The 26,422-nt window shown below is 33.1% G+C and overlaps 3 protein-coding genes across 7 annotated transcripts; 1 reads left to right on the plus strand and 2 right to left on the minus strand.

The window, feature by feature from the left end:
- Window positions 1–774: 774 nt before the first annotated feature.
- Window positions 775–4,899, minus strand: LOC146940326 (galactinol--sucrose galactosyltransferase). Its single transcript, XM_085754001.1, has 3 exons — window positions 3,419–4,899; window positions 1,672–2,217; window positions 775–1,407 (listed from the first exon to the last, which is right to left on the minus strand). Exons 1-3 carry the CDS (start codon window positions 4,679–4,681, stop codon window positions 844–846), a joined length of 2,373 nt encoding a protein of 790 aa, XP_085610127.1. The 5' UTR covers window positions 4,682–4,899; the 3' UTR covers window positions 775–843.
- A 6,163-nt stretch (window positions 4,900–11,062) lies between these two features.
- Window positions 11,063–15,798, plus strand: LOC146940327 (D111/G-patch domain-containing protein). Of its 4 annotated transcripts, none has more exons than XM_085754002.1 (10): window positions 11,063–11,243; window positions 11,465–11,570; window positions 12,114–12,273; window positions 12,448–12,505; window positions 12,585–12,706; window positions 12,792–12,980; window positions 13,324–13,596; window positions 13,892–14,112; window positions 14,264–14,479; window positions 15,325–15,798. In XM_085754002.1, the coding sequence occupies exons 1-10, from the start codon at window positions 11,161–11,163 to the stop codon at window positions 15,445–15,447; spliced, it is 1,551 nt and encodes a 516-aa protein (XP_085610128.1). In that variant the 5' UTR covers window positions 11,063–11,160; the 3' UTR covers window positions 15,448–15,798. The 4 variants fall into 4 exon arrangements, with proteins under 4 accessions (XP_085610128.1, XP_085610131.1, XP_085610130.1 ...); XM_085754005.1 differs by having other exon boundaries at window positions 15,352–15,798; XM_085754004.1 differs by having other exon boundaries at window positions 14,267–14,479.
- A 1,800-nt stretch (window positions 15,799–17,598) lies between these two features.
- Window positions 17,599–25,152, minus strand: LOC146940328 (FKBP12-interacting protein of 37 kDa-like). Of its 2 annotated transcripts, XM_085754008.1 has the most exons (15): window positions 24,964–25,152; window positions 24,841–24,880; window positions 24,697–24,764; window positions 23,230–23,297; window positions 23,094–23,130; window positions 22,610–22,697; window positions 22,407–22,471; window positions 22,236–22,313; window positions 21,434–21,481; window positions 20,743–20,796; window positions 19,833–19,994; window positions 19,556–19,625; window positions 18,984–19,039; window positions 17,939–18,121; window positions 17,599–17,908 (listed from the first exon to the last, which is right to left on the minus strand). In XM_085754008.1, exons 1-15 carry the CDS (start codon window positions 24,988–24,990, stop codon window positions 17,840–17,842), a joined length of 1,113 nt encoding a protein of 370 aa, XP_085610134.1. In that variant the 5' UTR covers window positions 24,991–25,152; the 3' UTR covers window positions 17,599–17,839. The 2 variants fall into 2 exon arrangements, with proteins under 2 accessions (XP_085610134.1, XP_085610133.1); XM_085754007.1 differs by having other exon boundaries at window positions 17,599–18,121.
- Between the last annotated feature and the right edge of the window lie 1,270 nt (window positions 25,153–26,422).

The raw sequence follows: 26,422 nt of genomic DNA on the forward strand, positions 1-26,422 counted from the left end.
ATTTCATAAAATCAAACCAAATCTTCTGCCTAGTGGCAAACTAAAAATAAACTTTACACATCCTAATTATATAACGAAATTGAATTATTGAAGTTAAAAACAGTCCTCGTGGGATCGATATTTTTACTACTTCGATAGTATTTGGTGCACTTGCCAGAGATCTATCAGTGGTCACAACCACAAATCTAATTGGTTTAGGCACACGCAGACATACAAATAAAAAATATGTAAAAGAGAAAAAAATCAATTTATTGTTGTTATTATTATTAAAAACATTTGTTAATGTGTATTGGTGTGTGTGCCTAAATGATTTGAATTTGTGCCTATATAAGAACTTCATTAGATTATTGTTATTATTATTAAAAACATTGGTCAATGTGTATTGGTGTGTGTGCCTAAATGATTTGAATTTGTGCCTATCGAAGAACTTCATTAGAAGATGAGTGTTATTGATTGTGGATAAGTGGGGTGTTCGAACCCCGACCACTACATATAACAATGAATGTCCCTGCCAATTGAGCTAAGCTCACGGGAACATTAACACTCTCTTTCTAACACTCTATAACGTTTACTTTTTTATTGAATGAAATTCATATGGTACCATATAATAAAAATAAATTCCACATAACAAAATACAGTAAAAGTCTCAAATTTCATAATTCAAATTTTTTTTGTTATTATTATTATTATCTCTATCTTTATAATAATAATAATAATAACCATTGGTATACAACAATGATGAGTAAAAGCATATTAGAAAAATAATAGATGAACATTGCTTCATTTATTTATACCTTAAAATAGAGAGACATACATAGGATCCCAAACTAACCTTGTGAGGGATCAAAATAAAAACTCAACCAAAGACAAAGTTGAAGAACTAGGCCATGGAATTTGGGCCCTCACCATTTTGTCCACATAATCAAATTTCACAGCCACCCCGTCTATTTTGCAACAAACTGGTTTCTCAGACGCAAACACACTCATTTCCCCACAACCCCTCACCTCAATTTTAACCAAACTAGCATGATCATCAAACTCCAGAGACTGAACAGCACCACCAGAGTTAAGCATGTTCACTAACCCAATTGGAGCAAACTGAATCAACCCTTTTGAAAACACTCTCACTGGAGACATTGTCATTAGCTCAAAACTAAATGGCTCGAGTGAAACTTCCAATTTATCAGAACACTTCATGAGCTTCAGTTTCTTCTCCTTGAAGAAATACACAGCAAACACATCCACACCTTTGATGCACATTGGGCTTTTCCCATTGCACCACTCAATATCTTCAGGACCAGCATAACATGTAACCAAGTGTGAAAATTCAGACGCGCTCTTGTTTCGTCGTGTCTCAGGACACCACCCACCTCCTTGGCAATTGAATAGGCCCAAAACACCCGTGTACTATAATGATGAACAAAACAAAAACATGGTATAAATAAAATCATCTTAAATTTAAATTAAACTGCTAAAGAATTTGATCAACCTTATATATATATATATATATATATATATATATATATATATACACACACACACACACACACACACACACGCACACACTACTATATCGTGTATATGTTCATAACGGGCTCGTCTATCTACTTTTATTGGTCTATCAATTAAAATTTGTTAAAAATTAAAAGAGAGGGTTTTGTTGTGACTCACTTTGTTGAGATTCCAAATTTTGAGCATTGTTTTCCCATCATGTAAAGGATCTTCAAACAAGCAATCTCGTGTAGGGAGTGCATAATGTTGACAACGTAAGATAGAGCCATCAGGCAAAACAAGAGTTTTAAGCAACTTGAAATTGTGATTACCGACACAGTCACTAACATAAATTGGTCCACCGGAGATGGCTCTAGAGGCAGCATGAAATTCAGCACAAGGGTGAGTGGATTGAAACATGTCCCAATCCGGGTGAATGAAATTTCCCATCCATAAACTGTTATAGGCACAATGTACCATGTGACAACCTTGGAGCCAATATGTACCATTTGGATCACCAGATGGATCAGAACACCAAAAATCATCTCCTACACGTCCGAGGGATATGGCTTCTGTGCCGAGGAGAAAGAAGTCGTTGCAATGCTCCATGCTGGCAATCACTCCATTGCCTTTGAAATGTTTCTTTACTGAAGAGGTTAGTGCTTTGTAATAGGCTTTAGCAAGCTCAACACGTCCACCATATTCCTCTGATAGCAGCTCGAGCAACTGCAAAAGGAAAATAAACCAAATGTTATGTTGAGCTTTGAAATCATCTAAACAATTATATATAACTCCTCTGTTTCAAACCTTGTTATGTTGTGCTTGTTTCTTGATTTGATTAAAAATTAGCATATTTGGATCGACTTTAAGTTCGACAAAATCACATTGACATCATGATTTTGTGAAACTCTAAAGTGTATAGCGTTTGCTAAGATCATAGTGTCTCATTGTGATCTCTCAATCTAAATATGTACTTTGTGTGTTTTTTATATATACAATTTGTACTGTGACCTAAGTGTACAATTTGTCTCCTTGACGTACATTCACACATCTCTTTATTTTATTTTTTATATATATTTCAGTATTCCAACAAAAGTTTAAAGGAGTTAGGTCTTGCAGTTCACCAGAACCTCTCTACTTTCAATTAGTGAAAATCATCGTAGAGTGGCTTACGGACGCGAGAATCACTATTGTACCGTGTCAACAAACATGCTCGGGTTAGTTATGCATGAGCTTAGTTAGTACTATGCTATTTTTCAATGTGTCATTTGATTATTTGATTTTTGTATGTAGCTTAATATTTGTCAACTTCTAAAATGCATCTTTGTACTTAACATTGCCAAATTCTATTGACTAAAAAACTCGGATACCAACTTGGCATGGTCCACGTATACTTACCATGTGTAATCTTAGGAAGGGTACAAGTGTCAAGGGAGAGAGAACCATTTCTACTCGAGAGAAGTGGCTTTCAAGTTTCAACCCTGAAATACCGCAATAGTTGGTGCATGTATAGTGTTCGTAGTCCTTTATCAATTAGACTAACACATGATTCACGTGAATGCCAAGAAAATGTTGTTAAGCATGTTTTGTATTTTTTAGGTATAAAATGTTGAGCATGACGTTTAAAAAAATATATATATATATATCTTATTTATGACAAAGACTACTACTCAAATCAAATGACCATGAAGTGAACCACCGCTAATAAGAAGTAATCGTCTTCGTATTTGCCTTGTCAAATATGAAAGAGTGGGTATATTTTGTACAAACAAACAGAAATAAACCTACTCGGTATAAGATCAGTTAGGACCACAAAAATAAATGTCATATACTACCGAATCAATTTAAAAAAATAATAATCATAATTGACAAACAAAACAAAACAAACAAAATGTAACAAGACAAGAGAGAATTTTTGAAGACTTACATGAATAACGTCAACCTTAACACCGTCAATTCCCGCCGCTTCCAAATGAGAGTGAAGCCCTTCAAACATTTCTTGGGCTAAATTTGGTGGCACTAGTCCCACGGCATTATTAACAATCTTATCCACCGCTAAATCCTCCATGGTCATTTTCAGCCCCGGAGAAAGCTTCGGAGTAACAACCTTAGCTTCGGGCATGCCCTTCACTTTAGGTCTAACCCCACCCCAATACCCACAAAGTGCATGCCAAACATATACATTCTCAACACTCTTAAACTCTTCCTTCAAGTCCCTAATAAAACCACCCATACCCTTGTTACATTCATTTTTAGCACTTTTATATTCTCTAAATTTATAATTTTCTTCATATTTTATTAGCCTACATGGCATTTGTTCCCCAGCTGAGGTTCGGTTCATACCTTCTTGGTCCGTAATTGGATCATCATCATGACAGATGGATTGCCAACCATCATCTATTAAGACTAGACCTGGAGGACACCCACCCTCAGTAAGACCCTTAACACCTTCCCATACACCTTTGGGATGCACTTTTAAATAAAATGCATCCCATGTACACCAGCCGAATTTGTCGATGATATTTGGTGGTGTTTTTTCTTGAAGTAACTTGAATGTTCCTAAGTGGGCCCGGATTACTTTCGTTGCTTCTTTTACCAAACGGTAGGGGTCATTGCTGACGTGGATGTAAAGACATGATTTGAAGTGGGACTCAAGGACATGTGTTGAACCGCTCTCAGCACAGATGTCCACGTAATCATGGACACCTGGTTGGAGAGAGGTTCTGAAGGAGTTTTCGATGATTGGGAGAAGTAAAACATAGGGGCGTCCAAGGGATTTATTTTGGTCAAGGATTAACATTTGTGTTTCATGTTCTAACTCATGTCCGTTGTCTCCGGTCCAATGAGTTGTCCACCAAACCTTAAACCGGAAAATGCTCATGAACCGGATTCCTTTGAGTTTGCCAAGTGGAACCACGTGGTGGCTTTTGGGTTCGGTGGTGTTGAAACCAACGAAGCAACCATGTTGCAACGTGGTATTGTAGTTGGTGTTTTTGTTGGATTTGGAATTATGGAGAAAAAGGGAAGGGGTGGTGGTTGTTATGTTGGGTGGGACTTGAGTGAGAAAAGGGTGGCCATTTGCAAGAAAACATGAGTCGTTTAAGGTGATGGATAAGGGTGGGTTAGTTATATCGACGAGGCCTATTACATCTATGGGTGTAGCTGTTTTGGTTATGCTTGGTGGTGCCATGGTGATTGATGAGAGATTGAGCTTGTAGGAATACTCTAAGGTAGCCAAAAACGAGCTTAACTTTGATGGCTAACTTGGCTCTATGGTTGAAAATTGGTGGCCAGAGTGTGGGTTTATATAGAGAAAAAAGAAAGCCTACATAGTTATTGCTAGAAGGTTGTGTTACTTTACATACTATAGGTGTAGGTATAAGTATAGATTTAGTTTTTAACTAATCATTTAGTTTTGTATTAATAAAAAATATACTACTTTGGTGCCTTAACTTACGAATTGAGTTTAGAAGAGAATTTTCTTAATTACCATTTTATCGATATTAATCATTTTCATTATCGGATTATGAACCACGGTCATTTAAAACAAATAACATGACTAATTTTTAAAACCAAAACAGTCATATTTTAAAAAATTGTGAAAGTAAATTATCAAAAAGTAATGCAAGAACAAGTTGCATGAAAAGCAAAGGACGTTTCTGGAATAAGAGTATAAGTATAACCGTCAACCGCTAGGAAAATTGTGTGGACTAGGTTCAATTGGGGTCCGCAAATTGTTCTTTTTCTTTTTCTTGGTGGGTCAACGGTTGCTCTGGAGTTTTATTTTATAAATACGTAAAATAACACTGTTATTTCATTGCTTTTCTAGATGTTTCATGCGCTTGCGAGTTGCGATCTGCGTGCTTAAATGAAGTCACAAAAATGCAACGGGCAAAGTCTCATCACCATTTACCAACCTGTCGATGTGTATTATTTATAGCTAAATGCTAACAAAGGTTCTTAGGACACTTGTTAAAATTAAGAAGAAAGCTTATAACAGATTAAATGTGTAGTGTTTGTTAAAAGTATCGATTTAGCTCGCTTATATACGAAATTAAGTAAAATATATATATGTTTAATTAATAGTATTTAACTTTTTTTTCAATCTAGAAAACAAAGGTAAAATTGAGAGAAGAAATGACAATTTACAAACTTTAGACTTTGTTTGGTTTTTGTGATGGAAGACACTAGGCATTTGTCTCGCTACTCTTGCCTCGCATTTGACATGTTTAAGTCCGCAATAGTTGATGTGTTTAAACTCATGTTCATGTGAAACAAGTATTTATTTATTGTTAATTTGTCTAACAACTAGAATTTCGCCTTTAAAATAAATAACCGAGGAATCCGATGTTGTCCCAACATAATTACTCATAGGGCAGTAGCTTTTTGATATGGGCAAAATCAATTTCCTTCGCATAACATTTGTTGACTGTTTTGCCCTTCATTATTTCTCTAAAAGGTTATTGGATTTCCTTTCACGTTATTTACAGCTGTTGTTACCCTTTGCTTCTCATTTGTTCCTACCACAAAAACTTCTCTTTTCATCTAATCAATTTTGCCTCAGTTACTCTTCTTTTCTACTTTCAGTATTCAATACTCCATGATGAATATTTTGATCCATCAATGCATCAGATGATATTTTAAACAAATCATCACCGCTTATTTAAATCTGCTCCATGATGATGCCTTAGACATGAAGAGGAGAAATTTCTTAAGATTAAGATGTAAATATACACGATCGAACACAATTTTTATAAGTCATTTGAGAAGCATTTACCATTAAACCTAATATATATAAGGTTAAATATGTTTTTGGTCCCTATAAATATGTCAACTTTTCGTTTTAGTCCCTTTAAGATTTTTCTTCAACTTTTTGTCCCCAAAAGTTTTTCATCTTATTTTATATATTATAATAATCTCTTTCAAAAAATTAGAATTTTTTAACAAAACATGAATCAAATATGAATTTTCACATTTTTTATGGTTAAAAATTCATATTTAATTTATGTTTAGTTAAAAAAATAAGTTTTTTTGGGAGAGATTTTTACAATATTCTACATATTTCTGCACAATTTCATTAAAAATTACAAAAATTAACTTCAAACAGGGACTAAAAGTAGTGATTGAAAATTTGATTGGGACTAAAAGTTGAAGGAAAATTTTAGAAGGACTAAAACGAAAAGTTTGTGTATTTATAAGGGCTAAAAATATATTTAACCCATATATGTGTGCGCGCGTGAGCGTTCACACGTGCGTACGTGTATTACTTAATATTTCATATAGTTTCATTTCTCGGTGAAACTTTGGTATTCATCTTTCAAATTCTAACTTAATATTTCTTATTATTTTTGGTATTGATCTTTCAAATTTTAACTTTCATGTGATATATTTACTCAAAAAACAAAACTGTCATGTGATATATATTGTATTTAGTTATTTTGATTAGAAAAAATGGTAAAGTTAAAAGAAAAAATAACTGCGAGAAACTTTGGTATCTCTAATAAAGTTAAAAGTCTAAGCATCTGACCTAAGTTTTTGGCTACGTCACTCTCTCAAGCCAATTGCTCTTTCTAAAACGCTCTTAATAATACTCCCTTCATCCCGGAATATCTGACCCATTTTCTAAAAAAAAGTGTCCCAAAATAACTGAGTCATTACAATTTTCAATACAACTTTCATCATTCCCAATACAATATATTCCACTTTCCCTTTATTTATACATTTTTCTTAATCTGTGTGAAAAACCAAACTGGCTCAGATAAAACGGGACGGAGGGAGTACAAAAGTAGCTTATAATTTGTGTGTAAAATACAAAGCTGCATAGGGAGCTTTTTGCAGTAAAAACGGAATTTCTTGCTAAAATATCCCTATTGGAATCATAGAAAATCGGGTGATATCTTACCTTTTTTATTGCTTTCAACAAGTTGATGATTTAACACAATTGTAATTTCATAGACGAATTCAATTTCAAAACTTGTGGTTAAACTATATAGAACTTTACCATCTCATCCAAGTTGACTACATTAAATTCATAGGTCATTGCCTCAACAAAGAGTATATTATGTGCCAACTCTGAGCAGAGAGATAATCAAGTTGGGATTAGAGGTAGAAACGAAAGGGAAAAAAAAAAATTGAAATGCTAAAATGAAAAAACAACAAATTAGTAATATTTTTAACTTTGAAATGTAAAACCAATTTCGAACATTGATTCAATCCTCGTCGCATGTTTCTTGCTATTATGAAGAGCCCAAGGTCGAATGTCCTCCCCACGGAGATTTTAGAGACCACCATGACTACAGTGGCCTCCACCGAGTGCCACTGTGGACGCAGGTTCTCCTGATTGTTCTCGGCGTACTTTTTATATTGGTGTCCATTGCACTCATTGTCAATTGGGTGATATATCCAACCTTCATTCAGTGGTGGCAATCAGGAATGATGGCACCTGAGCCAACCATCGAGATGCAGCCCGCGCCGCCAGCTTGATTATTAGGTAATGGTAGTTTTTTTTTTTCATTATTCACTTTAACCTCTTTTTTTTAATTTACATGATGGTCGACTGCTCATGATAGGTTATGTTTATGTGCGTGCGTGTGTGTATCTTTTATATTTGGATTCTCTCGTGATGGGTTATATTTTTTTTTATTGATAAATGTTTGTATTATTAAAAATAAAAGATATATATGCTTTTACTTCTTATTTTCATTATTCACTTTAACCTCTTTTTTTTTCATCATGAAGAGCAGCTAAGGGGGTCAGAAAAGCAAAACTCTCTTTTTTAATCCCCTCAAAGATGGTTATGAATTGGTCAATAGTGGCATTCCAATTGATAAAAAATTTCACTTTTGAATTTGTTTTAAAAAAGATATGATTTGATATAAAAAATATTAAGAATTAATAGACATCAAAACTGAAATTATTCTTCAATCATGGTACCCAATTTAAAATTTCTGACTTTGACCTCTACTTGCAGTTTCTTTTAGGTATGCTAATCCAAAGATTAATTAAAAACTATTCGAATTGTTTCTATTTGATATTAAATTTAAAGATCCACAAGTATTTAATTATCTGATTATGATGTAGATGCATAAAGTCGTGCTATTGAACAATTACTACCACAGAAAATTGAATCAAAACCTAGCATTCTTACCGTATAAGGAATTTTGCAAGATCATTGTGGATCTAAAACCATCGATGTCAGCATACATGAAATTCACTTTGCTGCCAGACTACACTGAGCTAGTTGACACAGAGGAGGAGCTCTCATTAACTGAAAAACAAATCATGAGTTTCTATGATATATGTTCATCTTTAGATCCAACAAAAAATGTTCCTAATACAGAGGATTTGCCCATTTCAAAAGATGATTTTAAGATTTCAAAACAAAATGCTTAAAATTAAATTACGGAAAAAGAAGAATTCAATTGATTAATGAGAAATATAATTAGTATATAAATTTGGAGGATAAGTGTTATCCTAAAACAAAGAAAAAGCAAAAACATCTAATCTTATCCTGGATTTTCAAAATTTATACCATGCTGCTCAATTTTATTTCTATTTGAACCTTTTAAAAAATTTCTATTGCATCTACTCTGAAGATTTTGCATTTATAGCCTAAGTTTTTCTCAGCTCATATAAATGACATGTGACTCAGTTTAATGACTTGCTTTTGATACTTTTTCTTTTGGTTTTTCATATCTTAAGGCACTTACGTTTCTTTTATATATTTTTTTAAGGATATATTCCTTTTATATTATTTTCTTATTATAATAGTTTCTTATTAATAATTAAATATACGCTGAAGTAAAAATGAGACACTTTAGATCGAACACAATTTTTACAAGTCATATGAGAAGCCTTTACCATTAATCCATATATAAATGTGTGTGTGCGTGCGCGTTTGTATTACTTAATATTTTAATAGTTTCATTTCTTTTTAAAAAGATTTCATATGAGTTCATAACTTTGGCCCCGTTTGGATTGAGCTTATGAAAAATAACTTATGTAAATAAATTAGTTTTTATTTTAATTTATAAGCTCTCACTAACGAAAATTGTATCTTCGTAAATTATTTTTTCATAAAATATCTTAACAAACTTATAAATAATACATAAAAACTTATTTATTTGCATAAGTTGTTTTGTATAAGTTCTAAAATAAGCTAATCCAAACGAGCCCTTTATCCTCCTTCCATCCTAAATTATAAAAACAATTATTTTCTTTGTCTTAAAATTATAAGCAAAAAAAAAGACAATTTTTTACCCTATTTAATCATATTGTTTAAAAATAATACCTTTCTCAATTGTTTTCTACTTATTATGATAAAATTAAATACAAATTGTATTCAATTTACACTCCCTCCGATTTTCTTCATAACCAATAATCAATAAAAATTGTTTATACTTCTCCCGTGAAACTTATTTAGAGGAGAACGCAAAAAACCATACCCAAATTATTATGTGATAAAACTTATTCCCACAAAAATAAGCTTATGTGATTATACTTTACATTTTAGTAATGCACAACTAGAAGTTATGTGATGAAATCTAATCTGATCAATGGACTCTAGTCTTCCTATGTTACTCTTCACATCATTCTTTGAGATGCACAACAACTTTATGCTTCTCATCAATGAACTCTTTCTCCGCTACTAGTAACACATCTTTCACTTGCTGCACATTGTAGAGTCTTTTTTAACCAATATACATGTTACAGTCACAACCAACACAAACAAACTTACAGCCAAAACAACCCAGAGAGTAGTTCCAATTGGGAGAGGTGGAGTTGAGACTGGTGGAGGTGGAGGTTGAGTCGACCTTACATGTCGGCATCTCTCATAACAAAACAAGAAAACATGCAACGAACAAGAAATAAATAGAAACTATTCGATAATGAAATTCACTAACCTTTATGAATAGAGTACCGATCAATGAAAAAGATGTTGATTCAATCTTTGATCTTGGTTGCACATCTATGGTGTTTTGTGATGAAAGGGGTGACGGTTCAAAATGATCATGAAAAACTGATTTTTAGAAATTTACATAGAGAAGACAATTTCGGTATTACTGTAAAATTTTAAGTAAATTTGAGTGTAACTAGAATTATATGGGGTGAGACTAGAAAGAGTCTCTGTTTAATTATGCTTACATTTTTGAATAATTCTTTTACAGATAAATTAATGAAATTTTGAGTCAACTTATTTCGGAGGAACATTTTATAATGTCTTAAACAACATGCAAACAATCGTTAAAAAATTTAAATTTTAAGCATAATTAAACAAATTTTAATTTTAGCATAACTAAAAATCTAAAACTATGTGCTGAGAGATTTTGTAGGAACCAAAAGTATGTCACTTTTTTACGACAACTAAAAACAAAATTGACTATATTTATAAGGAACAAAATTTTATTTACTAGTTAAGTATTTTAAAAATAAAAAAAAAAAAACTATTAAATTAACCCTGGTAATAATTATATATGTCCAGACAAATTTATTTATTATTTCTGTAACTTTTATTATTAGTAAAATACTCATATGTTCATGTTAAAGGGAGGGAGGGAGGGAGTATAGAATCGAGTTTTCACAACTTGATGTTCTGATATGTTGTTTCGGTTAATTTAATTTAAATCGAACTGTGACGACACTTAATTCACCTACAAAATCTCTTAAACTATGGACCCAGAACCTCAAATTTCGGAAAATAACGATTCTACCTTTGTTTGGGACGAAAACTCGCAACTTTACTTCCACGCCAGGTTCTTTTCCACCTTCATTTTGACAACGTTTGAATTTCAATTATTCAACTTGTATGTTTTACATGAAACTATGATTTTTCTGATTTAATTTGCAATGATATTCATTACATGTGAATCATGAATATAATGACAAGCTTGTGCTAAATTTCTGGTTTTGTTGCATAGGTTTATGCATTTGTGGTTATTAACTTATTTGTTATTTGTTTATTAACTTTGTGCAGTAGTGGATTTTATCATGATCCTAATGCTGGCTGGTACTATAGCACCAGTGATGGTGTTTATTACAAATTTGAGGATGGAAATTATGTACCTTTAGATTGCAATAAGGTAGGTTTGGCCTTCTAAGCATCTGTTTGGATTGGTTTATTTGAACTTATCTATCCACTGGCATAAGCACTTGTGAGACTGTTTGAGAGAACTTTTGAAAACAACTTGTGACATGTCCATATGTTGTTTTCAACTTATACTAGAGAAATTTATGTTTTCTATCTTTTGTTATAGAAATTGCTTATACATAAGCGCTTATGTTATAAGCTTAAAATTAAGTTGCTTATCCAAAAAGGGTCTAAGGGTCGTTTGGATTGGCTTATTTTCAAGCTTATGAAAAATAACTTATGCAAATAAATAAGCTTTTATGTTAATTCGTATGTTAAATTGTATCTTCGTTAGCTGTTTTTTTATAAACTACCTTAACAAGCTTATGAATAATACATAAAAGCTTATATATTTACGTAAGTTGTTTTGCATAAGCTCAAAAATAAGTCAATCCAAACAGGCCCTAAGTCATTTACATCTCTTATTTTCTAAAATAAACTTATCAAAAATAGTAATTTCAAGTTGGTGATTGAAGTTTTATTGCTTGTGTTTCAGGATGATGATGTTGAAGAAATATATGTGTGCAAAGAAACCAAACCTGAAAGAACTCAACAAATACAAGACATTAACAATGAGGAGGATTGTTCTTCCTTCCTCGGAAACGAAATTGAAACTAACCAACAGATAGGAACCTTGACCGAGGAAGCAGGGGATGGTAAGTAATAATGTTAACCTTCAAACTTTATTACCGTATTTTATTGAATACTCCTATGCTTTGAGGACACTTGATTCTCTCCTTTGCTTTGAGCATCAACATTTTGGTGTTTCAGTCAAGCAGCAGTATTAATATGAGTAGCTTAAGCCTTCTAAGTAGATGTCTTTGTAATAGATGCAATGAACTCCACGAACAGTCCAACTTGTGGAAACCCTCCACCGCCGTCGGAATGGTATCCTCCTTCCTTCCACATCCTTTTTCTATTGATGATTATATGTTCAAAAAATTCTTAAAATTAAGCTAACCAACAGGTTAGAAGACACACTTATTGATCTATACTTATCTGGCTACAACAACATAGCAGTTAGTGCAGCTGATACAGTGACAGACCCCGTGGAAACCGATGGATATAACTTCTCATTAGAAGCTGACGGTTTGTTCCTAACTTATGTAACTTTTCTGTTAACAAAAGTGATAACTGAGATCGCTCTTAAATGAATGTGTTTCTCAATGTATAGCTTACAGAAATACTGAAATGGGAGGTGACTGGACCACAGGCCCAGCAGATGAAAATGGCATGACTGATAATGAAAAAACTGTAGATGAAATTGTAGCTTACAGCGATGCTTATCAAGTAGAAGAAGGTGAGTGGATTCCAGATCCAGAGGATGAAAATCACTTAGCTGATGGAAGTTCCATAGATGAAGGTATTTCCACTTTGCTCGCAAGTCTAAGGAATCATCTGTAAGCTTGTGTCTACTACTAACTGGCATGTGCTATTTCATTCTATCTCTATGTACTTGGAAGTAGTTTGCCAAAAAATTATTATGATGTGCACTATGGGTATACTGCAAAAATAAATGGGTTGTTTCCTTGAAGGTTCAAGTAACTAAGAAGGGCTTGTTTCCTTGTTTATTCAGTAATCTAGTTTGCCTCGAGTCCCCTGCTAAATGCTTTTGTGTCTCTGCATGGACTTTATAACACTGTTTCCACACCATGAGTGAGATTGCATGCCTATTTTGTTCATATGTTTGATTTATACCATTACAGGCATCTTGTTCGAAGAAGAAAAATGGCGAGCTCAGTATGGTCAAGTCATTGAATCAAGGAAAGATCTGGTTTTAGAGTTTCCAGTTGTGGACTTGTGGGACTGGGAAATGGTCAGAGCATCCAAAAAAGATGGAAAAGATAGGGTGGCAAGGTTGGTTGGAAGACTGGTCAAACAATCTGCAAAGCGGCACCCATCTATCTCCTCTGTTGAAAAGAAATTTAGATCTGCTCCTATCTGCGAAGTACATCTCAATCTGGTACGCGTCAAAACAGGTTTGCATTTTACTCTTGTATTTGCTTACTGGTACACGTCTAAAACAGGATATAGCTATTATGAAGTCACATGAGAGGCAACCATGTATAATTTGATTTTTTATTTTTTTGTTTTAAGCCTTGTTATTATACGTAAATTTCATTTTAGAATCATGGACAAGTTACAATTTATAAGCAATAGGGATAGTGTGGCTTACATGGAGTTTCAAAATAAAGCTGTATTGGGATTTTTCAATATTAGTGCTAGAAGTACTTCTTGGAATGAACACGGCTTATTGTCATGCTCTTTTATCAGGACAAGTGTATAGATTGCGAAACCCAAGTGCGAGATATGTGGCTTCATTATCAAGTTATGATTCTGCCGATCCAACAAAAGATTGGGATTTTCCTCAGTTATCATCTAATATAAATAGCAATCATGTCTCTAAGTCAAGTCAAAGTACTCCTTCCACTTCAACTGAAATTCCTACAGCGAAAGATTTACCCACGTTGCCAAGTCAGCTTTCTGTATCCAAGGTTTGTACTTGGAAATTGAAATCTATCAGTTAGTTGCTAGTTGCTACTTTTTCCCCTTCTCCCATGATCACCCTTCATGTAATTCAGTACATCAAAAAGATATTTTCAGAATCTGTTAGCTTTCAGCTCATTTACTGTTTTGCAATGCCAGCAGATAAAATGTCAATATAGAGATCGCGCGGCTGAAAGAAGAATCTTGCATGGTGGCTTTGGTGTTGGTCCAGGGCAGAAGAATCTTGGTGTCGGTGATGATACAACATCATTGCCTGATGCTTGTCCAGAAGAAGCTACAGAAGAGGCGTTAAAGATGTCATTTGGACCAGGTAGTTATGCCAGAAATCTTCTAGAAGGCATGGGCTGGAAGGAGGTATGGACTGAGTTCTCTGGTGCAAAATATTTCATTTTTCTTTATTGAATTCAAAATTAAAATTCTTAGGACTATTATATAGTTTAAGTCTTTCCTATTTAAAAACTATACCATTGACATTGCCAATTAGCTTATATATAACAGAATTGCATCAGGTCATCATCACCAGGGCGGGGTGTGTGATAATATTAAAAGATCTGGTCCTCAAATTTCAGATAACACATACCCTATATCTATATGAACTATACCAATGTATACGCATTAACACTTTCTTACTATATTTGTCAAAAAAAAAAAAAAACAATTTCTTACTATTATTAAACCATGTACAGTCCTCGTGAGCTTAGCTCAGTTGGTTGGGACAATGCATAAAATATGCAAGGTCCGGGGTTCAAATTCTGCCCACTACCAAAAAAGAAAAACCATGTACAATAATACAATAATGTAAAGTATTAGCAGCAGTTAATTTACGCTGCTTATCCAAATAGAAAATGTAGAAATTTGGAGGCTAACTCATCCTTACAAAACTGGCTTGTAAAGTGGGGAGTGCCTCCTCTTTTATAAACTTTTATCGAGAGTCCTATCTAACTGATGTGGGACTAAAAGCCAACACGAGGCAACTCAAATGTCGCAATTAGGCGACTAGGGGCAGATCGCAATAAAGGCGGAATTTCCAACATAAAACAATGTGAATTTTTTATAATGACAAACTTTGGTTATGTTACTTTACACTTTTTTTTTATTTATTTTACATTTTACTCACTTTAGATGAGCAAAATTCACAATTTTTATCGGCAATTACCATTCTATAATTTAATTATTTTTTTTTTAATGGCACTTCACAGATATTTTCTGTTCCCGCCCTTGTGCAGGGAGAAGGACTTGGCAGTTCAACAAAAGGCTTGGTGGAACCTATTCAGCCAGTTGGAAACATTGGCAGTGCAGGCTTGGGGTGGCCTCGTCGATGAACAAGGCTGACTATGTGTCAGCGCCACACAAAAACTTACCTTCAACCACCAGACCAATGTAGCATGTGTTTTTATTATGATTAGGATTAGAATCTGATACCTTTGAATTTGCAACACTCACACACCCTACACACCAGCCACTTGCGTTAGATCTCGGTGGTAATGTATCCTATGTATTGTTGTACATCACACTCCCCTAAATACACGGTAATCCAGTTAAATCGCATTTGATTGTGCTATTGGTGTTCGGGTGCTTTTAGAAAGAAGCAATTCTTATTTCTAAAATTTGATTCCACTCAACACAATTTGTAGTTTCTATGGTGGAATTGAATACAAATCAGTTCTACGTGATATTGGTCTATAATGTGTTTTAGGGTTTGTTTAATTTGCAGAGAAAGAGAGAGGCACTGAAGGACAAATAATGTCATCCTTAATAATCTTAACATGACCTATATGCATGTGTTTTGTAATATAATGACTACAGTATTATTTAACATCAACATATAAACATTTTGGTTAATTTTTTCTTTTCTATTTCATTTTAATATAAGAGTATAATAAATAAAAAATGATGATAATAAATCAAATTATATATATAATAAATCATATCATACTCCCTCCGGTCCTATTTACAAGAGACAATTTACTTTTTAAATACATTAAATAATTTATGTATTTGGTTTATGTTCTTGATTAGATACATACATTATTCAATGTATCCAAAAAGTCAACTTTCTCTTGTAAATAGGACCGGAGGGAGTATAACTTTTTAGATTCATTAAGTAATTGATGCATCTTGTATAAAATATAGACAAAATACATCATTTATGCAATGAATCAAAAAAGTCAAATGTTTCTTATAAATAGGACCGGAGGGAGCATTATTGCTTTTTTTGAAACTAGCTTGGTCTCTATTTGTATTGACTCTGCCCTTTATTCAAGTTGTACAAAATTTCTCTGTCATTATTTAGGATATTAAAATTATCATGTGATTCATGAAGTGAATAGATGTGAGCCTTTAGATTAAATGAAATTAACGGTAATGATTTGATGTCAAATTAACTTTGACACCTTGGTGTCATTTGATCCTATCTCATATAGATATATATCACTGACATAAATTTAAACTATTATCTCGGAAATGAAATTTAGTTTTAGTGACTAGAAAATATATCTAATATACAACATTATTATTATTTTTTTTAAAATTACACATCTAAAAAGTAAAAACACTAACTATGCAAAGAATGTGAATTAATACATTGACGTATTATATTAAAAAAAATACATTAATGTATCTAAAAAGGAATCAATTTGTCTCCTAAGCATAACTCATTGGTAGGAACGTTACAAGAGGTGTTCGCGGTGCAGTTTGAATCGATTTTGAGACAAAAATTCGTCCGATCTAAAGATAACATTATATGCAATTAGGTTTGGCTTTAGATGATTAATTTTAAAAACCGATCCGATCTAATTCAATGTGTTTTAATATTTTAGGATATCCAAATTACAAATTGTAATACTTTTATTAATAATAATATTATAAAAATATAGTAAAATATTAGGTCTGACACATAATATAACATGTGATTTATTAAAAATTAATAGTACATAATAAGAACAGTGATTGATTATCTTTCAAACATATGAAATAGTAACTGTAGTATTGAAATAATTAAAAAGAAAAAAAATAATAGCCTAATAATAGAGTCAAATTTATAAAAATAAAACAAAATGGAAATATGTATTAAAACATATGTACACAGTTTGGTTTGATTCAGTTTTGAATAATCAATCCAAAACCCGATAAAATCCAAGCAGCTTTCACAAAACTACGTCCAAACACATCCAATAATATTTAATTTTGTACAATTTTAGGTTTTTCTTGATCGATTTAGATTTGAACACCATTAATTGCAGGGATTAGAATTCAAACCCCAATCCCTCAAAAAAAAAAAAAAGAATTCAAACCCCAAATTCTCGGGTAAACTTCTAACCATTATACTAGACCAAAAATAAATATGAATCAATTTACCTGCTGAAATTAATTTATTTAATCAAAATCAATTCTATGGAGAATCGAGCAGTGTCATAGTTTAAGGGGATAATTTCATTTAACAGGTTGAGCTATTTATAGTGTCAACATGTTGATTTTAATTATTAAACTTGTTTCCTATCTCGCTTGGAACCAACAAAATGTTACAAAGTAGCACCATCTCCAATGAGGATTATATTCCATTTACAGCAAGATCAAAATTATTTCTATCACAATGCTTGTTTGCTTAGAAAAAAGAGGTCTATCAAATTGAATCAATCAAGATCAATATAATATACAACCACCGGTAGAAAATTAATTAAAAAAAATGTTTCCTACAAAAAAATTAATCCGAAATTAATTCGCAGCCTCCTCAGTCACTGTCTTATCCTCCTCAGTCACCGCCTTATCCTCCTCAGTCACCGCCTTATCCTCCTTATCCTCCTCAGTCACCGCCTTATCCTCCTTATCCTCCTCAGTCTCCGTCTTATCCTCCTCAGCCACCGTCTTATCACTGTCACTCTTACTATGTGGTGCATCAGACCTTCCATCCTCCGCTAAGTTCTTTTGCTGGAGTTCATGTTTCAGTCTTTGAATCTCCTGACCTTTCTCGTCTAGCTTCTCTTGCAACATAAGAACCTGCAGAAAAATCCATAAGTAGGGTTTTCACAATATAGTTGGTTAGTTATTAATTTCAAAATGGTGTTTGGTGTCAGATCTTTAGAACACAAACATGCATGGTAAACCACTGTTACAAAGCACACAAACATTCTATTGGGATGGGATATTACATGTTTATACTCCCTCCAACCTTAAATACAATCAACAAATTTTTAAATTTTGATGGTCCAAAATAAAAGCAAATTCTATATAACTTTAGGTACATAATGATATCATATCATTCTTAAAATACATTACAATTAATTTAAAATTTAAGATCCCAAACATGTTATTAATTTTCTTGTAAGGTTTTAAGGCAGTTTTTACTTGTGCGGGGGGCGGTTAAATTCCATAATTTCAATCAACACGTTAAGTTCTACAGTCCTATTAAAAATTTAAAAGAATAAAATGACATAACAAATTAGAAGACATAAGATATTCCAATATTTCATCTTTTTGCATTAATGAAAATAAAAATGTCATTCTCTTAACTTTGAGATTCAAATAATTTATCTATCTAAGAGGAAATGATGTTATTAGTTTTTTAAAACTTAATACAGGTCAAATTTTTTAGTCAAGAAAAATAAAAGTTTTGTTTCGTCTACTTATTTATTCAATTCACATCAAAACATTAATTGATGCAATGTAAGCAGTTTTCCAAATGCAACAGTTGAGTTCCTTCAACCTTGCATATTATGTAGAAGAGTCTTCCAACAATACTTTTCCCTTTTCTTCTCAAATTAATTCATAAACCAAATCCAATTAAGCGTTTTAGAACTGAACATGCATTTCAACTTTCATATCATATAATATATAAATAGAAAGGGGGAGAAGTGAAAACCGTTTCATTTGATCTCTCCACATCATTTGTCAGTCCTTCCATATGCTTCTGCAACCCTGTAGTCAATGTTAAGGATTAACATTTACATAAATTGCAAGTATGTGGCTGGCCATATAATTATAGATATTAGATAGATCAACATATAGACAACTTTCATGTCTCTTAAGTAAAAAAAAAAAAAAAAAAAAAAATATATATATATATATATATATATATATATATATATATATATATATATATATATATATATATATCACATTGCAGCCCCAAAAGTCTGCAATTTTATAGGCGAGAGAACATGAGGCAACTACTCCTAACAAACAACTAGCATGTTAAGATCGTAAATTACAACAATATTTCTAGCACTTTATTATGATTCAAATGAAAAGTTTTAAAGTCACAAAATAACATTATTTTACGCAATGTTTGATATGAAAATTAACATGACTGCAAATACAAGTGCACATATCAGTCTCATATGAAAGGTGACAGCAGTTACTTAGTTGCTGGAAAGTGTAAAAGGATTGAAAAAGCTAGAACATAATAAAATTAATTTCATTCAGCTAAAAAACCTTCAAATTGACTTCTGAGTTGTGTATTCTGAGACTTCTGCAATGCAAGTTTCATCGTCAGTTCATGTATCTGCACACCAAAAGAAATGGGAAAGGACAATACAAACATTAATTTAGCAGCCATGAATACCGAAAAATATATTGGGCGCATTAAGCTTCTAATTTATTGGTGTGTGAACACATGCAAGTGTAAAATTTAATCCTGCTACAAGTACAACACATGAATGGAAAGGGAAAACATGACAATTAAGGGTATAAAGCAATGCAATGGTAGCACCTTTCCTTCAGAAGCTTGATTTCCAATCTCCTCGTTTTCTTCTTGCAGGGTTCTACATTTAGCCATCAGCATCTTCCCCATCTTGCTTTGGGAAGTAAATGTTATGGCCGTAATGTTATCTTGCAAATCCTTTATTTTTTTGTCCTTCTCCTCCACTAAATTCTGATAGGATGAGAACTCTTGTCAGAACTACTAAAAAGGTGTGATTTTGTGTGTGTGTGGGTGTGTTTGGGTCTGTGTGGTGTGTGTTTGTTTGTGTGTGCGTGCGCGTGTGTGAGAAAATGTTGAAATGAGAACAGAAATGTATAAATGAAACTAAAGAAACATGAAATCAACTATCTTGAGCAACAAGAAAAAGCAAACAACACAATACATAGAACACCCTGGATTCATTTCTGCAATTTAAAGGTGCTTCTCTATTCTAATATGCCATCAGAAACCCCTAATTAGACATTCAAAAACCACCCTCCATCATAAAAGTTATCAACTTTGCATCACTTTGCAAACACTGTCTGCATCGCATACCCAAAGTACATGCTTGGCTATGCTTTTCTATAGTGTTAGGCTTATTCCATCTAGTACATGCTTGGCTATGCTTTTCTATAGTGTTAGGCTTATTCCATCTCATTGTGGGACTTCCAAAGAACAAAAATTTCTTAATAAATTCCCCCAGCTGTCATGTGATAGAGTACCGATGCTTTATAACAACACTGCTCATGATGTCAACGAGCTGTTCAATTTATTTCTAGGTGAAAAAATATGAGTGGCAACTTGAACCAACCTTCTCCTAGTGCAGCAAGAGTTATGACATCTAATTTTTCCCCAATATCTCTATGTATGTCCTTGAAAAGGAGAAAGTGGTAGACCAAACTTTATTCAATAAATGTGAGTATTAAATTAAATTACAAACCTTCAAACGTGTGAACTCTTCATGAACAGCCGGATCTAGTAACAACCTCCTTGCCTGAAAAATACATCCCAAAGAACATCAAGGTATTTCTGTCTGAGGAGAATTACTAAAATAGAAAACAAGAATGGAATACAAGATACAGCCAACTCGATACAGTCAGTCAGCTAACAGAGATGCCACAGTTATACAATAGAACATACAATAATGATGTAAGCACAGAAGAACCACTTCAACAACAAATTCAATGCCATTACTCCTTTGTCACGGCTATCGATATAAGTTAAGTTAAAAGGTACACAACTAAGCACTTCTCCACTAAGTGGAGTCAAACACATGGATTAAACAATGCGTAGATACTAGATAGACCATTATTGGTGAGCTAGTATAATTTCGAGGCAATGAGGAACTTCAAAACAAGACCCCACTCTGTTTTTACTTGTTAGATGGGTGTTTTTTGCCCTTGTAATGCATGAAACATGTACCACTTCAAGTTGTGTGTAGTGTATGGCAAGGGAGGCATGAAAAATGCTTAAATTTTGTTTCTGGGTGTTTCTTTTTTTAAGTAGCATAACCAGTAACCAGACATTGGTAATAGATACATATACTGCTCATTATTTATATTTGATGTTACAAGATATTTGAAAAATTAATCATTTCTATAGGTACAATTAAACATACGCTATAAGCATACCTGCATTGATGGCGGCTTGAGTTGTACTTTCAGATCCCGCACAGCAGACTGAAAGTTTCAGACAGCCATAATCAAAATTAAAAAATAATACTAATAAGAAGAAGCACAACAACAATAATAATTATTGGAAAAACTCAAGTCCCACATTGAAAAGAGATTAGGTCTGAAAAAAGTTTATAAAGAGTCGCACTTGTATCCTTACAAGTTGGTTTGTAAGGATGAGTTAGGCCTAATAAAAAAACCAAATATGGTATCAGAGTCTATCCATTCGGCCACCCGCCAGAGTATTCATGTACAAAGCCTAATAATGTCAGCCGTGAGGGGGTGTATTGGAACCAAGTCCCACATTGGAAAGAATGGCACCCCTCCCCTTACAAATCGGTTTTTAAATGATGAGTTAGGCCCAATATAAAAACCTAATAGAAATATATCAAATCTGGAGCTTTAGCAGCAAAAACCATATTGAAACGATTCCATGATCATTCTATGTCTTGGTGTCATTAAAAGCCAGCTATCAATTAAGAAAAGGACACTTCGTTGAGAATTATTAAGCACAATATTGTAAAACCTCAAAACAAAATAGTTTGATGTTCTTTGTTGTCAGATGTACATGAGAGTTTGAGACCAAGAAAGACTGTCCTTCACAATTATTTCTACTCCATTCATACTATACTTTTTTGAAGACAAACAAAGGGAACATACTTAGGTGGTGGAGCTAGATGCCAAAAGGAAAAACATACACTCGGTCAATCTAATTGCTAAACAAAACAAGAAAACAAGAATCTTGTGTTAAGAATATTACTTTCAACTCCGCTATCTCTTGCTCCCGTTTTGCAAATGTTTTAATGAATGCCGATTCTTTTTTCTTTGCCTTTTCAAGCTGACAACCAGTAGAGAAGTTATAAAGAGTCAACGAACCCATTCCATAGATAATGTATTATTTTGATGAAAAAATGAAACTATGATTCTAAACCTGCTCTCTCAATGACTCTTCGGATGATTTCAGGGCCTGAAGATAATTCATCAACATTTTTGGCTCTAACAATGGGAAAGATTAAACAATTGTTCAGGTGTACATTTAAAATACAGAAAATAGTAGTAGAATGAACTAAATTGTGAGCAGTTAAAACAGGTATAAAGTATATACTTCTTGCAAAATACTCAGTGCAAACAAACCTGGAGTAGCCCCAGCACATACAACAGGCTCATTTTGAATTGAAGAATGCCAACTATGAATCTCAGACTTTGCAGCCTCAAGCTCACTCTGGAAATACAGTTATTTGATCAAATCTTCTAAGAAAGAAAGACGTAATATATATGACGACAATCATGTGTGCAACAAGACAAAACAACCCTCAACTCTAACTGATTAGGGTCAATAATAGGAATGAAGGAAGGATGCAAGAACATTCTGTCTGAATGATATCATTTCCATCCAAAAACTATACATGAAGGTTGAAGCCTTTTCATTGTGAACCAATCATGAGTGTCTAAGCGTTAAATCATGTTATTTATAACCAAAGAACATTTCCTTCAGTAACGAAAGTTCAAATTATTGTATGTAAAAAAAGATTATTGAATTGAAAAGAAAAAAAAAATGAAAAAGATACAGGCCAACATAAAGGAGAAAACAATGTGAATTATTACGAGGAAAACGTACTTGGCATGTAGCAAGCCGATCCTTACAGCTCTGGAGGCTGCAAAAAACATGTTTACAAAGTAAAATTACATCTAAATATAGTAATCTAATCTAGGCACAGCACAATATGATTCACAGTAGTTATGCTGAGAAATACCTCTCACGAAGTGACAAGATCATTCCTGTTGTTACACCAGAGGCAGTTTCTTCAACTTTAGATTTGGCCTACATCACAAATGGTGGTAAAGAATCTAAGAGAAACTGTAACTGAAAATTGAATTGCTAAACAATTGCAATGCGTACATTGCATTTTATGTTACAAAGGGAACGGAAGTTCAGTTAGTTACAATGGAAATCTAACCTACAATAGATAGGACCTATGGGAGCTCTCATAAGCTCGAGTAGATGTACTCCCTTAATAAATTCTTATTTTAATGTTTTGACTAAGCTAAGTATATTATTGGTAAGCTTATTATAAACAAAGTTAATTACAATGGAAATATAACCTACAATAGGACCTATGGGAGCTCTCAAAAGCTCAAGTAGATGTACTCCCTTGATAAATTCTTATTTTAATGTTTTGACTAAGCTAAGTATATTATTGGTAAGCTTATTATAAACATTAGTAAATTCTTGTTTTGATGTTTTGACTATGCTAAGTATATTATTGGTACGCTTATTATAAACAAAGCATCCACTTCGGCAAAGCCAACTTTCATTGGTCACCAATACATCAACAAATAAACACCCCCAAGCAAACCAGCATAACTAATCATTAATGTACTTGAACTTTATGAGCCACAGAGACAGGGCATGCAAGACACTAAAGCTCAACCATCACCCTATCAACAACAACCAAGCCTTATCCCCCTAAGTGGGGTAGGCCAAATGGATCAAACGACGCCATAATGCTCTATCATATATCGTATCTGAATACAAAGCATTAATTTCTAGATTTGTCTTATTAGTTTCTTTTATAGTTTTTCTAGGTCTTCCTATGCCTCTAGTGATTTAACTACCCACTGTCTGATCTACTCTCCTTACTACAAAATCAACAGGTCTTCTCTCTATATGTTCAAAACACCTAAGTTGAGTTTCCACCATCTTTTATACGATAGGTGCTACCCCAACTCTATGTTATCATATCTTGTCTTATCCTATCACGAATCCAACGCAACATCCTCATCTCTGCTACGCTTATTTTATTCTCGTATTGGTTCTTTACCTCCCAACACTCAGCAGCATACAACATTGTCAGTCTTAAAGTTGTACGATAAAATTTCCCCTCCAACCTCAGTGGTACTTTTGTATCACATAAAATATTTGAGGCTCTCCTCCATTTCAAACACCCCCACTTGATTGATGGTTTACACTTCACAACTCCTTCTAGGCTTCTAGCTCAACCATCACCCTCCCCATCCAAAAATGTTTAAATTGCACTAATGCTAGAACAAAGTAACATCTTTCAAGTTGCTTCATTTTCCTATATCTGAATACTTAACTCATAAACTATTACTACTCCAAGTCCCCAACACAGTCAATGAAAGATAGAATACCATAACCTTCATTATCATAATCTAAAATACAAGCATCACATAACAGATTCGAGTAATCAATCAATTACCTTCTTCGGTGCAAAAGGATCGTTATCATAATCTTCGTCGTCGTAATCCGGCGATGGTCTCTTATTACCTGTATTAATCAAACAGAATTAACAAATCACCCAACGAATTCAACAAAACACAATTTGAGTATCAAGATCAAAAACCTGAATGCCTTCCACCAATTTCACCTCCGAAATCGAAATCCTACAATCAAAACAATCAAACATAAGGTCAAAGAGAATCATAGAAAACAATGAAGAGAAGTGTTAACGTTTAACAGCACTTACATCGTCGAAACGAGTAGGGGAAGCCATGGAGTTGAAGAAACCCTAGGTATTGAAGAAATCGGAAAAGAACGGGGTTTTGGAGGCAAAGTCACGGACGAAGCACGTGACTTCTGATTCGGAACGATTGTTCTGAGTTCTTCTAATTCACCATAACCCCTTTATGTGTTCTGTTCTCAGAAACAAGACTTTGAGAGATGAACTCACTAGAAAGAAAATAAAAAACACTTTTTTTTTTTTTTTAAAGTTTGGTGGTAAATGTATTTTTTTAGGATTTTCTTTTTATAAAAAAATGTTTTTTTTTTTACATTGTAAAGAAATATTTTTTGTCATGTAAACGTAGTTCAGTTAACAGCTATCAGAGACATTATATGCAAAAAGTCGGGATTCGAACCTGTGGACCAAAAAACAAAATGTTAATCGTTGAGCTGTGTTTTTTTATTTATTAGCGACAAATATTTATTCTATATTTTTTTTCTTAAATTATTAAAAATTATTGACAAATATTTATCTCATGTTTTTTATGTATTAGTAACAAATATTTGTCTCGTGTTTCTATAAAAGAAAATATATATTTGTCTCGGATATTTTTATATAATTATACAATGACAAATTTTTTTTTTGACAAGATCAATGACAAATAGTTGTCATGTGTTTTTTACATGAAAATTACATATGTGTTACGAAGGATAATGGGCAAATATTTGTTGTTCTTGTCATTCGTCTGTCATTGATTAATGACACAGGAATGACAAGAACAACAAAGCACGCCACTTTATAGAAACCCAAATTTAAAATTTTATCCCTTAACGTAAATCATGTCCATGTGTCCTCGTGAGCTTAACTCAGTTGATATGGACAATGCATAATATATGCAAGGTCCGGGGTTCGAATCCCAGCCACCACCAAAAAATCATGTCCATGTAATTTTCAAAATCCACGGTTTCACATATTCTTGCGTTTTGTTGCTCAACCATTTGTAATATTAAACATTTTTCCTTTTATATTAATTAATGACAAAAATTTCCTCTGTATTTTTTTTATGTAGATAACATGGCTTGGTTGCTTGTGTGAAAAGGGAATGTTGTTTCAATATTTGTCGGTGAAAAAGTTTGTGTCGTGTTTTTTTAATTTACCAATGACAAATATTTATCTTGTGTTCTTTGTAGGGTTAATAGTGTTTTACCACATGTAATATTGGTTATTTTCGGGTTTGCTTCCTGTGGAAATCAAAATTTGTTTCGGTCCATGTAATTTTTTTTTGTTTCAACATACCCCTAGGACATCTGACTGTGCATATTGGTTGATGTAGTACGATGAGTCACCTTTTTCTGATGATGTGACAGACTTATTGTATAATTAATTTTATTTTCCTGATGATATAGCACACTGAGTCACTTTTTTCTTCTTATTCATGCAGGCTTTTTGGTCATGAAGTTATTGTATTAACAAGAAGTCATGT

The sequence above is a fragment of the Medicago sativa genome, chromosome 3, assembly GCF_051527215.1.
Source record: "Medicago sativa cultivar Bolivia chromosome 3, Bolivia_mono, whole genome shotgun sequence".
Lineage (NCBI taxonomy): Eukaryota > Viridiplantae > Streptophyta > Magnoliopsida > Fabales > Fabaceae > Medicago > Medicago sativa.